This window comes from Dipteris shenzhenensis, chromosome 5 (assembly GCF_047967505.1).
Source record: "Dipteris shenzhenensis isolate YYH24624 ecotype China chromosome 5, Dip_SZ_1.0, whole genome shotgun sequence".
In the NCBI taxonomy this organism is placed as follows: Eukaryota; Viridiplantae; Streptophyta; class Polypodiopsida; order Gleicheniales; family Dipteridaceae; genus Dipteris; species Dipteris shenzhenensis.
The window spans coordinates 60,713,049-60,728,689 of NC_141600.1; the positions used below are offsets into that span (position 1 = coordinate 60,713,049).

Sequence of the window (15,641 nt, forward strand, 5' to 3'; positions counted from 1 at the left end):
TCTGCCGAGGGAATTTGGGTTGACCCTAAAAAGGTCAAGGCCATAATTGAATGGCCAATACCCAAAAACATACATGAGCTGAGATCCTTCCTAGGGATGTGTAGTTATTGTCGCAGATTCATTAAAAATTTTGCACGTCTTGCTTCCTCACTAACAGATTTGTTAAAGAAGCATTCCTTGTATGAGTGGGGAGAGGTTCACCAAGTAGCTTTTGAGAAGCTTAAGAGAACATTGGTGACTGCACTAGTGTTGACACTTCCGGACATGGACAAAGAGTTCTTTGTTGTATGTACGGATGCAAGTGGTACCTCGATTGGGGCAGTGTTGATGCAAGGAGGGCTGTTAGAAAAGACCCAACAGAGGGTACACACAGCGGAAGACTTATAGTAATGCCCAGGAGCTCACACAGTGTGCGGTGTGGGTGCGGAATCACAGACTTCTTTACTTATGTGCATACAATAGGTGTGCAGACTCATCAATAGACAAAGAACCAACCAGATAGAGAAACCACCAAATAATATATTTCCGTCCACAACTATGGACACAATACAAGAGAGACAGATCCAGAGTCCCACCAATGGTGTGGTCCTCTGATCTTACCACAAAGTCCTTCTCCTATCTGCTGGCTATCTCTAGACTAGAGTCCGCGTGCTCCACCTCGAGCGTGAGTAGACTTTCCGTCTAGGATGATCCTCTCCACCTTGTTGTCTGGAAACCAGCCTAGGTGGGCAGCCTCCTGGCTAAGTCTGCAGCCCTGCTAGCACCTCTCTATCCTCCTGAATGTAGGTCCAGAGGGTGGCTGCCTGCTGCTCCTTTCTGCTCTGGATCTGCTACTGCAAGTGATGTCAAAATAAGGCCTGAATGCCCTCTTTATATAGGCCCAAGAACCTGGCCAGCCAACCGACCCAGCAGCCCTAGAAAGGGCCGACTGCTGGTCGGTTCAGCCCCCTACCCCTGGCCGACCAAAACCGACCCACAGCTCCCCATTTATGGGACTGTGGGCTGCCCTTTTGGGGCTCTCAATACAAGGGCCCTTGGCCCACCTTTCAAGGGCAGATGCCCTATAAATACAGGGTCCAGCCCAGTCTTTGCTCCCCCGCCTTGCCACGTGGCCCTGCGCCACTGTCTGCCTCCATGTGAGACCTGTTCCAGCCTGCTGTGCTGGCCTGCCAGGTAACTTTCCAGGCCCCAAAGCACTGCTGTTCCTGCTTCTGTCATTGCGCCTTGTCCAGGGCTTGCTGCAGGTCGAGATCCTGCCTGCAACCCTTGCCATCCGGGTTGCATATTCCGTGACTGCATCCTGCCATGAAGGCTCCTTGAGCTGCCTCTGCCAGGCCCTTCACTAGCACCTGGGTCCCATGCTTTTGTGCTTAGGTTCACCCCCCCCATGCTCTCCTCATATGGGGGCTTACAGATGGGGCGGTGACCTCTCCAACACCCCCTCTCACCGACACATCTCAACCCAATGCCAACACGTCGATGAAGATGCTCCAGTAACTCCCTGGTCGTAGTCCTCTGGAACCTTTCGGTGTCGAAATCTTTTCCTGGCTTTGCATCCAGTGGCTCCTGCTCCACCAGGTCCGGTTCTGCTTCCACACACCATCCTGGTACACAAGTCCATCTCTGGTAGCACCTCCTGGTACCACCTCCTTCAGTCGCATTCCCGCCTCTGAACTTGAGCAACCCAGCCGTCACGATCTTCCAGTCGCCCTCCTCATAATGAGTGAATAACCTGGAGTCTTCCAGGCACCATGCTCTGAGGGTCTGTTTCAACCCGTCCTTCCTTTGGCAAGGTCTGCAACCAATGAATATTTCCAGATAACCTGGACCATGAACTCTCGCTGAGTTCTCAAGCTGGTACTCTTCTGGCTTCAGTACTCTTAGTCCACCACCTTCTAGCAATCTGCGTCCGAGATTTGAAGAAGCACCAATACTTCCCCTTCTACCTTCTAAGAAGGCCAATTCCTTCCAATCTCTTATCACCTGAGACAAATGAAGAGCAGAATCCCTCCACAGCATGCTATAAAGGCTCAAATGCAAAATATCAAATACATACCAGACTGTTGTACTGCCTGAATGTTCGCTCTGAAAGCAACCTGTACCTCAATGAGGCACCTGCCAAGATCCTGTGTAATCCTGTACTGTCCCCTTCTAAAGTCCAGCATCCATCTGACCATGAGACCCCAGGGCTTTCCATCCTCGTGTCAGTGTCAACAGCTACACACCTGGAAGGTACAAAGCGCTCCATACTGTCCTTCACCTTCACAAAGGCATCTGACTCCTCGTCGACCCACATCTCTATGTCAGACATCCTTACTGTGATTTCTGGATCAATATATCTGACCTCGGTAACACTCGGTGATGTCACCAGGAACAATTCTTCGATTACCACATTAGCTTTGGCCTTTCTCTCTGAATCTGGGTCAGACTCCTGTTTGTTTTTCAGATCCGCCTTTTTCTTTCTGCAGTCCTTTGCAAAATGTCCAGGCGTATCACAATAGAAACACTTCTTGTGCTTCCTCTTCGAAGTCCCCTCGTCGTCAGAGTCATCTTTATTGGACTTGCCACTGTTAGGCTTGCCCTTTCCCTTACCTGCGGAATCCTTCACCATCATCGCCTTGTCGTCTTTGTCCTCGTTGTAGAGCTTCTCCCGAGCTTCCTCCTGTAGCAATAACGGACAACTCCTCAAATGTCAGAGGTTTGGTCCTCTGTCCTGCTGTCACAGCCGTAACAAAGCTCTTGAAACTCCAAGGCAGTCTCCTCAGTACCATCAAGGCCAGATGGCATGAGTCCGTCTTCTGACCAATTGCTGCCAGCTGATCCCGCACCACCTTGACCTTCGTCAAATGGCTATGTACCGTATCGCCTTCTTCCATATCAAGATTGTAGAGTTGATGCTGAAGAAGCACGATCCGGGAGGTATTATCTGTCTCGTACAGATCCTTCAGGGTGGCCCACGCCTCTACTGACGTCTCAGCCAGCTGGATATGCGGAAGAACAGAGTCCGCCGTAGTCCCTATGATTATTACCAGGGCATGGGCATCTCTTTCTTCCCAAGCTTCAAGCTCCTCTCTGTCTACTGCCATGAGTACCTTCCCTTTACTGTCCACTAAGTCTTCCGACTTCGACTCCTCTCCCGTGGTCAGCTTCCACAACTTCCGAGCCACTAAATGACTCCAGATCTTCACTTTCCAAATCGGGTAATTAGTCCCGTCCAGGTTCCCAGACTCTCCAAAGTTAGGGATAGTGAAAGAGAGAAAACTGGAGGAGGAGGAAGGGAAAGCAGGGGCTGAAGAGGCTGTAGCTGTCGACATCTCTGCTAAATATACCACTCAGCAAAGTCAACCAAACTCAATTTCAGTAAACCAGAACTCTGAACGCACCTGACTGAACCTGAGTCACCCTCCTTCTCACAAGGGCACAATCCTCCAGTCATGGAAGTCAATTCCCTAGAGCTTCTGAATCAAGGTCGTCCTTCAGCAAGGTCCCTGCCTTTAGGCTCCCACACCTGTGAGCCTCCTACTTGGGCTCTGATACCATGTTAGAAAAGACCCAACAGAGAGTACACACAGCGGAAGACTTATAGTAATGCCCAGGAGCTCACACAGTGTGCGGTGTGGGTGTGGAATCACAGACTTCTTTACTTATGTGCATACAATAGGTGTGCAGATTCATCAATAGACAAAGAACCAACCAGATAGAGAAACCACCAAATAATATATTTCCGTCCACAACTATGGACACAATACAAGAGAGACAGATCCAGAGTCCCACCAATGTTGTCGTCCTCTGATCTTACCACAAAGTCCTCCTCCTATCTGCTGGCTATCTCTAGACTAGAGTCTGCGTGCTCCACCTCGAGCGTGAGTAGACTTTCTGTCTAGGATGATCCTCTCCACCTTGCTGTCTGGAAACCAGCCTAGGTGGGCAGCCTCCTGGCTAAGTCTGCAGCCCTGCTAGCACCTCTCTATCCTCCTGAATGTAGGTCCAGAGGGTGGCTGCCTGCTGCTCCTTTCTGCTCTGGATCTCCTGCTGCAAGTGATGTCAAAATAAGGCCTGAATGCCCTCTTTATATAGGCCCAAGAACCTGGCCAGCCAACCGACCCAGCAGCCCTAGAAAGGGCCAGCAGTTGGTTCAGCCCCCTGCCCCTGGCCGACCAAAACCGACCCACAGCTCCCCATTTATGGGACTGTGGGCTGCCCTTTTGGGGCTCTCAATACAAGGGCCCTTGGCCCACCTTTCAAGGGCAGATGCCCTATAAATACAGGGTCCAGCCCAGTCTTTGCTCCCCCGCCTTGCCACGTGGCCCTGCGCCACTGTCTGCCTCCATGTGAGACCTGTTCCAGCCTGCTGTGCTGGCCTGCCAGGTAACTTTCCAGGCCCCAAAGCACTGCTGTTCCTGCTTCTGTCATTGCGCCTTGTCCAAAGCTTGCTGCAGGTCGAGATCCTGCCTGCAACCCTTGCCATCCGGGTTGCCTATTCCGTGACTGCATCCTGCCATGAAGGCTCCTTGAGCTGCCTCTGCCAGGCCCTTCACTAGCACCTGGGTGCCATGCTTTTGTGCTTAGGTTCACCCCCCCCATGCTCTCCTCATATGGGGGCTTACAGATGGGGCGGTGACCTCTCCAACAAGGGCATCCCATTGCTTATGAGAGTAGAAAACTTCAAGGGGCTGAATTGAAATATATCACCTATGAGAAGGAGTTATTGGCAGTCATTCACGCTCTAAAGTTATGGAAGCATTATTTATATGGTTCTACTTTCAAGATTAAGACTGACCATCAAAGTATCAAGCACTTGTTCTCTCAACCCATTGTCTCTTCAAGGCAAATCAAATGGGCTGAATATATTCAATCCTTTGGGCAACCAAATATCGAATATCAGCCAGGAAAGGAGAATTTAGTAGCTGATGCGACGGCCCCAAGTTAATCACGTTTCTGTGATTAAGGAGAAATCATTAGGAGCAATGGTTGAAGCTTATCCTTTAGATGAGGACTTCGCTGACATTTATGGGAAGATTCAGCGTAATGAGGTCAGGGATTTAGAGGCTTACTCCATCATGGATGGATACTTATTTTTGGGACGTGCCATATGTGTACCCAAAACATTTCGGTATCTAGTCATGAGTGAGTTACATGCGAGTCCATATTCTGGACATAGAGGGATTAGAGGGACCATTGACGATATTGAGAGATACTTCCATTGGCCTAAACTTCGCAAAGAAGTTTCGACCTTTGTTCAACAATGTGACGTATGTCAGCGCATTAAATCTGACACAAGTAAGACTACTGGTCTTTTGCAGCCTTTGCCTATTCCTTCGGAAAGGTGGGAACACATTACAATGGATTTTGTGTCTGGTTTCCCCAAGGTTGGTCAGTTTGAGCAGATTTTCACTGTTATAGATAGGCCGAGTAAACAAGCTCATTTTATTCCCTGTAAAAAAGAGTTGTCTGCTCCTGAAACAGCAAGGTTATTCATTAGGGAAATCTTCAGGTTACATGGGTTACCAAAATCTATTGTATCCGATAATGATGGCCGTTTCATTAGCAACTTTTGGACAGCACTATTAGAGAATCTCGGAACCAAACTGAAATTTACTACAGCCTTCCATCCTCAAGGAGATGGACAAAGTGAGAATGCCAATCAAACCATAATTACTTTACTTCGAGCTTATGTCCATGACCAACCTAGAAGGTGGCCAGAGTTCTTACCCATGTTAGAGTTTGCTTATAATAACATTGTACAACTTCCACCAAGAAAGCCCCATTTGAAATCATCTATGGGCAATGTTTACCCACTCCAATAACACACTTGGGGGAGCAAATTTTTGCTGCTGACCAGTTTGCTGAGGATATGTCACAGGTTATTGAGCAGGTAAAAGAACATATTAAGAAGGCCCAGGTTCAACAATCCAAGGCAGCCAATAAAAAAAGAAAAGAAGTTTATTACAAGGAGGATGATTGGGTTTTATTGAAGATTGATAAAAGAAGAATCAAGTCAATGAGACGAAGTACCAAACATGTCAAGCTAGCACCGAAGTTTTATGGTCCATTTCAGATTTCAGCAGCTTTATATCCAGAAGAAGGATCCAGAGCGTATGAGCTGAAGTTACCAGCCCACTGGCGTATGAAGAACATCTTTCATGTGAGCAATTTGAAGAGATACCATGGCGATACTTCTGCGTTTTTGGATACTCAGCATCAGGAAGAACCTGAACTTGAAGATGGGACTGAAGTTCTTACTCCGGAACAGATCGTGTACCATAAAGAGAAGAGTACTCGTGGAAAGAAGAGAGATATGTATTGTCACGATCTGTGACGTATTCCTTTCTCTTTCTAGACTTATGGATGGTTTAATGATGGTTTAATGAATGGACACTTGTGGAAGGGTATGACCTTTCGACGGGACACTTGCCCATTCGACGGGACACTTCCTAAAGAGGCACAACTCTTCACAAGAGACATTCTAATGAAGAGACATTCCTATTGTAATGTACCCTCTCATCAAGGGTCACACCCTTCACAAGGGGTACACACCTCTTCATGCACATACCCTTTGGAGTACACACCTTTTCATGTGTGACTCTTCACTCTCTATATAAGAGAGGCCAAATTGTATGGATGACAATCACATCCACCCTACAGACATTCAAGCAATATCATTATTCCTTTGCTCTCTCCTATCTCAGTCTCTTTTCTGTTCCTTAGCACAGTTCTAAATATAGTAAATCTAGGATTTCTTACATGTATTTACTAAAAACCAGCCAGCTAGTGATGCACAATGGATGAAAGAAGAGTTCTTTACAGATTTTCTACAGATACTCGCAGATTACAAAGAGGCGATGCAATGGCAGAAGTAACAAGAGAAAGTGCACATAAGAGGAAGATACAAGCAATAATCCAGAAGAGGACTTCTGCTCATTCAAGCAAGAGGGAGTGCCATGACAAGAGAAATGATTATTTAGTTAATTAATAGTCATTAGAACTTTATTATTGTTAGGCGCCAATTTGATGGTGCGGTTATATGTTTGTATTTATGATTGATCAAGCGGTGTAAATAGTACCACCAAAACTATGTAACATTGGCCAATGATTAGTAATAAAGATGTGCACACGTGTCTAGGTCCTAGGGGCAATAGGAAAGGGAAAGGGTGCATTAGAGTGCATTGAATGGTAGGTGCATGGGTCATAGGCTAAGGGTAGGTGTAAATGGGAAGATGGAACTTGAGTGATCTCAAGGGACATTAATGAAAGGGTATCACCCTTTCATTGTGAATCTCACGTTGCATTCTTTCTACCACATTGCATTCATCCGTCATCTCTCTCCCACCTTGCATATAGGTCGAAAAAAAGAAACAAGTACTCTCACGAGGGCGCTCTTTCTCATTGGAGGACCAATCGGCATTCAAATTCTGCATGCATTGCACACATTTGCATTTTCGAAAAGTGTGGATCTTCACACTCTCCCCCTCCATCTGACCTTAGGCATTTTATTTGCAGGCCTGTTTCTTTTTCACCATAGCTTTAAAAGCTTTGAAGTGCTCAAACACTTCACTTTTCTTTTTCATAAAATACACCCAAACTTTTCTGCTATAGTCATCAATAAAAGTGACAAAATAATGACAGCCTCCAATAGATGCAGCTTTAGTAGTCCACACATCAGAGTAGATTAATTCCAATGGCTTCTTACTTTCTTGAACATGCCTAGGAAATGGTTTTCTTGCCTGTTTTCTAAATTGACAGGCTTTACAAACCTTATGCATTTCTGCAACCTTAAATTTAGACAATCCTGCAACAATATTTTGGGCTTGCATTGATTTAAGTCGCTGTATATTAAGATGACCAATGCGTTTATGCTAGATATCAATATCTGCAACTACACCGATCCCATGTGCAAACATTGCTGCACTCAATTCAGACATGTCCGCATCCAACGTAAACATCCTGCCCTTCTTCTTTCCTTTTGCTATCAAGCGACCGTTATTTTTCATATCCTCAACAAAGCATCCATGAGGATTCAATTTGACCTGCAAGCCCTGCTCAACCATTTGACCAACAGAAACCAAATTCTTGGTGATGTTCGGGACATGAAATACATCAGACAGGTATTTCTTTTTCCCATCCTGCATAGACAAAGGAATGTTACCAATCTGCACAATAGGATCTCCAATATCATCACCAGTCTCCACAAATCCTGGTCTTTTCATTTTCCTTGCATCCTGCATCCATTCTACATGACCTGTCATGTGGTTTGACGCACCTGAGTCAACATACCACACATCATTTCTTTCTTCTGCACTTGTCACAGAATTGATCATGTGCTGCACCATAAATAGATGCTCATTTATGTCATCACCCTGTCTACTAAAAGATGCATAATTGCCTTGTTGCAATTTTCCATTCATAATGTCATTCTGCTTTTTGTAGCAATCTTTAGCCATATGACCCATTTTACCACAGTAGTAACATTCAACATTGCTGTTTGTATTTTGACCTCTCCGCCATCCACCACGGCCTCTTTGGCTCCCCCTGCCTCTAGAGTTACCACGTCCTCCATAGAACTGGTTTTCTTGAGTTTGCTACATATTCTAATTTCTACCATGGCCTCCAGATCGGCCTCATCTACCTCTACCTCTGCCTCTGCCTCTGCCAGCATTTGAGTAGAAGACAGTTTCTTTTGAAGTTCCTCCTGAAGAAGATGCACCCCCATTTCTCTGCTCTTCAGAAATTAGAAGAGCAAACAACTCCTCAAAATCAAGAAATTTTTCACAAACGGCAATGGATGTTCAGAACTGTGCATAATCCTTTCCTAGACCATTCAAGGTCACAGAAACTAGATCATCTTCCACTCGCGACCCAATGGAAGCAAGTGCATCTACAATTTTCTTCACCTTCATGTGGTAGTCATTGATGCTCATATTTTCTCTCTGCACATTATGCAACTCCTGCTTGAGCTGCATTTTCCTGGCTTGCGTATTTGTGATGTATATTTTTGCCAAAGTATCCCATGCCTCCTTTGGCATACTTGCATCCTAAATATGCACAATCATAGAATCCGAAATACTGATAGACAGCCAGTACATAACTTTTCTGGCTCTCTCATGCCATCCTTTAAATGCCTGCATTTCCTGTTGATTGGGAACATTAGGAAGAACTGGTTCTTCTTCATTTCCTGTAATGAACTCCCAATAGCCTTTTCTCATAAGGAAATTCGTCATTCTAAACTTCCATTCCTGAAAGTTGTTCTTGTCAAGCTTTTCAGTGACAATCTGTGAAAAAGAATCAGACGCCATTACAGAACACTGCAAAATATTCTGTCACTGCAAAAAACACAGCTTTTTCCTCACACGGTCACATCTGCAAAACTGACGAAAGTGGTATTTGACCACACAATCACTTCCTAGTGACGATTTTGCATCAACAAGCAACAAGGATGATTCTGCAACTCCCAATATCTCTGCGCACACGCATACAATGCAATTTCTGTGGTAACTTTTCACCGACCAGCAGAGCAGTGGTCGCACAGCAAAAACAGGGCCTTTTTCTGAGTGCCTGTAAAGAACTTCCGCCTTCAAAACGAACCCCGAAATGACCTCAAATTAGAAAAATAAAGTCACCGAAGGCTTTGTCCTGTCCCGCAGCATATACTGCCCTCTCGCCACACCGCGAAGGACGTCTCAATCTGAGACAGTCCACTCTTGCACTTCCGGCTGTGCTACCTGCAGAGATTTACTCCCAAACTCGAAAAGGAAAGCAACACTGGTCCTCTTACCAGGACACCGCGAACTTGGTTTGCTTTCTTGAGCTCCTTACCACGAACCAGGCTCTAATACCATATAAAGATAGTGGGAGAGAGGAAAGGACTCTTACTTGCGGCTTTCTCACATACACAATGGGGAAATACACACAAAGGTAGAGGCTGAAAACAGTTTTCCTCTTCTTAGTTGTATAAGCCAGAAGAACTCTAGTACAAAGAAATAGAAGAACCCTATATGTGCGTCTCAAACCAAACTCAACTAACTAAGGTGGCATACTAACTGAACCACGAACTTGTAAACTACTCGGTGCTTTCTATCAATTCAAATAACGGATTTTGCAGAGGCGTTTGAATGAGATGATTGCGAGTTGCCAAACACATATACTTATACTTAAGAGTTTGCAATTAAGCTGGAATTAAGACTTATACAGCTTAAACACAAAGTGACATCATTGAAAAATGCAATATGATTGAGGGGCCAAGACGGCCCCCCCCTTATCCAGGCTCACTTTATTATGGAGATATAAGACCAAGGTGCAATGCACCTTTCAAACTGATGAACTTAGTGAAAACCTTGGACCTAGATACAAGACTCAAGAGCATATGTGCAAGGTAGACAACAAAAAGGAGGACTTTAAGCTCAAGTTTCAACTCTTGGCTTGCCCAATCCACAAGGAAGAAGCCTGCAACAATCACCACTTACATCCAACATTAGAGACAAGCACTAGTTTCTAGAAAGATAGTAGAAACAACATGAAATAGTGCTGTAAATGAGATAAACTTGACAATACATGCTCCCTTCGTGACTTGACCCTTTTGTAGATGAAGTCCTTGATGCCTCTGAAGCTACCTTGGGTGAAGTGAGTGTGGAAATGGGACTGGAATGAGAACAGCTTAGAAAAACAGCCCGTAGGCTAGAGAGAGAAAGCTTTTATGGAGTGATAGCTGTAGAGAGAGAGTGCCAATGCTGATCCCAAGGGAGGGGATGTAAGAGAGGAGCTGCTGTTGTTCCAGAGGTGCACAGAAAGGCAGATTTTTGCAAGGGAAATGGGCTGAAACAGTAGAGAGAAATTCTGCAGTAGAGAAAGAAAAGACTGCAGCAAGAGAGAGAAAGGGGTTGTGGCTGCTCCAGGCTAGGAGAAGGAGAGAGGATGCTGCTGCTATTCCAGAAGAGCTGAGAGGAAGCAGATTTCTGGAGAGGAGGGGCTGGAACTGTAGAGAGAGAATGTGCTGTTGTAGAGAGAGAAAGTGCTACTGAGGTGAGAGAATGGCCTAGGGAGAAGCTGGCTGCACCCAAGGAGCTGGAGAGGTTCTCCTGCATCATCCAAAAGAAGGGAGAAGAAAAGTGACGAATTTTTCATGTGAGGAATGAAGGGGAGAGGCCTTCTTTTATAGGCTCAGCTCCCCCCCAGGCCTAGAGTGGAAGGTGGACACTTGTCCCAGATTTTTGGTGGGCTGCAGTCCCAAAGAGGACAGTCCACAACCTGCCCCAAATCTACCAGATTTGGGGCCAAACACTTGGCCTGCATGCCCTGCCACTTGCCATGCATGCTGCCACATGTGTGGGACAAGTCTGCCACGTGTCAGCTGCCACGTGTCACTCCCAAAAACCCTAAAATTTCAAAGTTGTCAAAATTCAATTCTGATCGCACCCACGGGTTCCTAACAGCTTAGACTATCTATTGACGTACTCTAAGGTCATAATTGAGCCATACTGAGCTCATTTGTTTGTCGTCTCTCCATTACTCTTGGCATGCTGCCAAGCCCACACCCAAAGCTCAAGGAACATTCTCTTGAATGGTTCCTAGGTCGGTATGCAATCTGTGCATTTGATTGGTCCCATGTTTGGGTACTCAGGTGGGGTGTGGTTTCCAGATGTCCCTCTCAAAGAGAGGCCATCACTCTCGTGGGTCACTAATGCCCATAACCCCAAGCAAGGGGGTCCACCCTCAAATGCTAGACCTAGTCCCCATTGTCCGTAACTTAACAGTAGGAAAGCATTTCATTTCTTAATAAGCATACTATTGAAAAACAAAAAGAAATAGTACCAAGCAAGTGGATACATGTTGAACAGTAGGAAAACATTTCATTTCTTAATAAGCATACTACATGTTGAAGTAGGATGACAGAACTAGAGTAGATAAGGATAGCTGTCATCCAGCTATTATTCATGGGCGGTGTACCAACCGCATCTGCAGCTAACAAGTCGGTGACATAAATGCACAACGGTCACCCTGGCATATCACGAGTGGAGCTCGATATCTCAACAACCTAGTCCTATATATTTATGTGTGTTGACTGTTTCCAAGGGTTCATCTTCGAAAGCACGAGAGAGAGAGAGAGAGAGAGGAGAGAGAACATACTCGTGTTCACATTCTAGTGTTCCAAACTCTGCCATGACAAAGGCTAGCACTAAAGGACAAGGCTAATCAAATTGTCATCCACATTCTCTCTCTTCAAGCTGCACCTACTTGTGACGACTATAGTATGTCATCCACCACGTTTCCTGCCTAGAAACGTTTTGCGCAACTTTGGCTCAGGTACGAATCATTGAAATAATGTACTAGTATTTGCATACAACCAAAAATAAACTTCAAAGTCGCAATATCCTAATGCCCAAAATAAGATGAGAAGGCTTTTGTGGACCCAAATAATTGCCTTTACGTATCAGGTAAGAAAGTTCCTTAACAGCATACGTGTGTGTGCGCGCGCGCACACACATATCAGGCACTAAATACAAAAGCATCCGCTTCCATACCTCTTATACCAGAAACTTCATGCTTCTGTGGAATCCTTGATCCATCGAGAAAGTATGGCAGTTCTAAAAGCTGCAACAGGGTTTCTGTACAAGGATTTCTCATATGGCCTGTAATGCAAGCATAAAACAAGTTTAGGAACACTCTTTAAAAACCTCCTTAAATAGCTCCTTCCCTCCATATGAATCTATTCATACTGATTATCCAGACTACAGCAAGACAAGAGTGCTGCACAAACTAAAATCTATCATCACATCCCACTTATAAGGTTGTCTTACAGGAAAAAAACAAAATAAATGTATCTATCAGGATGTATGCACATGCACACGAGAAGACTAACAACACAAGGCAGGATCACCTCCATCACTAATTCAACAAGAGACCAAATCATCAATCTCAGCCTTTGAGCAACAGTTATGAATGAAAAATCCAAAATACTCATGTGACTCAGACAAAGACGTAAAGCCAATAGGGGCTAGATATCCATCAATAGTTTACTGCAGAATTACTTCACAATCCAATCACCGATCGAACCACTGCCAAGCAGAAACGCCCAAAAACAATACCTCTATACATAGGGTACAAAGAGTTACCAGCGGACGAAGGGCTCATCCAAATCTGCTTTCCTTCCTTGAGATTGTAAGGGGGAACTGTCAATTCAAAATCAGAAGGAACTGCCGCGCCTCTCTCGAGAAGGCGCTTCTTCACCCATTCTCGATGTGCAAATAACTCTAGGTCTTGAGGCCTAGCATGCAAAGCAGATGTAGCCTTTTAAAATGTTGCATTTGACCATTATTAGTATGATGCTGACAATTGCATAGATAAAGACGTACCTTGGCAACAGGGCAGAATCCCGACTCAGAGGGAAAAATGGATTATAGGCCCTTGTTATGGCAAGCCATTCATCATCATATCTGATCTCAGGTGTACTGTCGTTTACAGCAACATCAATTACCTGTTCTAGGATTGTCAGCATTTTGATGGACAATCAGATGCTGAAAGTGCTACTGTACAAAAAGTTGAAAGTGTCACCTGGAGAAAGTTGCGGTTAGGAAGGCACTTGTCCAATGCAAGGAACTTTGTAATCTCACCACCATTGTGCTGAACAAGAGCTGCAAACTTAGTGTGAAGATGAGCTGCAAACCAGTAGGATGGTTTCAGTTTACGCAGCAGCTCCTCCCCCGGCTTGCTCCCCAATGTACGGTTCATGATCTGTCAAGATAGATGACAGATAAAATACAATACCAGCCGTACAAATTTAAACAAACCATAGCTCATCAAATGACAGCCTCTTGAGTTGGCGTTTACAATCCCATTTGTGTATGCAAGAGAAGCACGCAACATACCTGCTCTTTTAGAAAGGGCTTGTGGCGAAGCAAGCCAGCAACATCCCCAAACTTGGCAATACCACGTGGCCAATCGTGCGAGATAAAAATGTCGAGCGGATCTTCTATTTGCATAAGCTTCATAACATCATACTCTCGAACATGGTATATTGAACGAAGGTCACTTTCATTGTAGGGAGGACGTTCATAGTGACCTGAACAAATGTCGACAAAGAGCATAAACGCGGCTGCCCAATTCTGCTATAGTTCTCCATTGATTTGTTGCGGTTGCCACTAAGTATTCTGATCTCTACAACATTGAAACTTTTTACAAGCACGGTAAGACTGAAAATGGAGAATCGCATGTAATCGTGCGGTTAATTCAAACTAGCCACGTACAAAACGAGACGTTCCCTTGCCTGCACGGTAGTCTTGAGGCTTGAAAATGCCAGAGAGTCCACCTATACGTAGCCCTCCGAAACGAATTACTCCGGCAAATCCAAGGAAGTAGATTCGAGGGGCAACCCATCCCCCATAGTAGCTGACCTAGACAACCAAGGAGCTTTGAGAGTCACAAGCTTGGGATTTGAGCAGGCTCGACAAATAGGGAAAGAGAACCAGATACTGACAGTTCCCATAGATAGTTTGATGCTTCATGGTTACCCCCGACGAATATGGTATGATAAGGTGCGATTTCTTCTCCTGAATAATACTTCCAAAAGGTATTCATAGACTTGTATTTGTCGGGGCAAGCGAGCGACCGCAAATCATCCTCGTTCCGAACGGCCTGCCTCGAAACGAAATAAGAATTCCTCCAATATCACCACAGGGGAAAGAAGGGAAAACCTGTACATGGCGCGGTGGGAATTGCGAAAGAAAACAAACCTGAAAATCCCCGCAACAAATGAGAAGGTCGATTTTGATGTTCTCGATGCGTTCGAGGTGCTGTAAGGATGCGTAGATGTTGTCGAGATCGCCATGCGCACAGCCTTCCACAGCAATCTTCATCGTCTATGGCCTAAGCTTCCGCCACGCCAAGCTTATATAAAGTCCCGTGGCCTAATAACTAGGGTTCATGACAGTTGCTTTGGGTGCCTTTGGTTGCCAGCAATAATATTATTAGAAAGCTCAAGTTTCAATGTTAGAGTGAACATGGAGCGACACTTGTGAAAGGGTCGATCATTAGTATAACAAAGTAAATTCTCTAGGCCACAGGTTTCCTAAGTCCTTGTAGGTCAAGGAAGAAATGCAATGAAGTAGCCCAGGCTTCTATGTTTACTTCTATTTACTTTGACTTGCTCACACCCTGAACTGATTTCCAAAGTGTTGCTATTCATTGCTCTAGAGATGAAATTGTGTTGTTATTACTCATGGAACAAATTGTAATATTGATCTTCTGACATTATATATATGTATGACTTTTTATACACACAAAAAAGGACAATTATTATGTGACCATGCAAATTGCAACATGGGAGGCATCCATTGGTGGGACCAAGCAAACCATGAGAAGACAAAGGGATGTAGCCACATCAAGAAGGTTGAGTAAGAGCAATGTTGCATGTACACAATGAAAGCAATGGCAAAAGAAGGTTGCTAGATACAGAAAATAGAATTGGAAGAGAAGGTCGATTGCCCAACTGCAAAGGGAATGACAAAAGAGGGTAGACAACCTGAAAACTTGAAATTTTCTCCTTTATTCAAATAATTTTTTGGGTATTTGGTAAGTATTTTGATCACTTTTATACATTATTCATTTATTTATTTTCTCCTCCCAAAGTAAAGCAAAACAAGAAATCTTAG

The 15,641-nt window shown here is 44.9% G+C and overlaps 1 protein-coding gene across 2 annotated transcripts in view; it reads right to left on the reverse strand.

The window, feature by feature from the left end:
• Positions 1-15,059, reverse strand: part of DBR1 (debranching enzyme 1) — a 29,895-nt gene extending 14,836 nt beyond the window's left edge. Inside the window, exons 1-8 of one of the 2 annotated variants that reach the window (XM_087374698.1) lie at positions 14,724-15,059; positions 14,468-14,625; positions 14,258-14,379; positions 13,860-14,053; positions 13,546-13,725; positions 13,347-13,468; positions 13,103-13,258; positions 12,516-12,625 (exon numbers count right to left, since the gene is read on the reverse strand). In XM_087374698.1, the coding sequence (XP_087230824.1) occupies positions 12,516-12,625; positions 13,103-13,258; positions 13,347-13,468; positions 13,546-13,725; positions 13,860-14,053; positions 14,258-14,379; positions 14,468-14,625; positions 14,724-14,846 (1,165 nt within the window). In that variant the 5' untranslated portion in view covers positions 14,847-15,059. The remainder of the gene's footprint in view (positions 1-12,515; positions 12,626-13,102; positions 13,259-13,346; positions 13,469-13,545; positions 13,726-13,859; positions 14,054-14,257; positions 14,380-14,467; positions 14,626-14,723) is intronic. The other variant, XM_087374699.1, reaches the window with a different exon arrangement.
• Between the last annotated feature and the right edge of the window lie 582 nt (positions 15,060-15,641).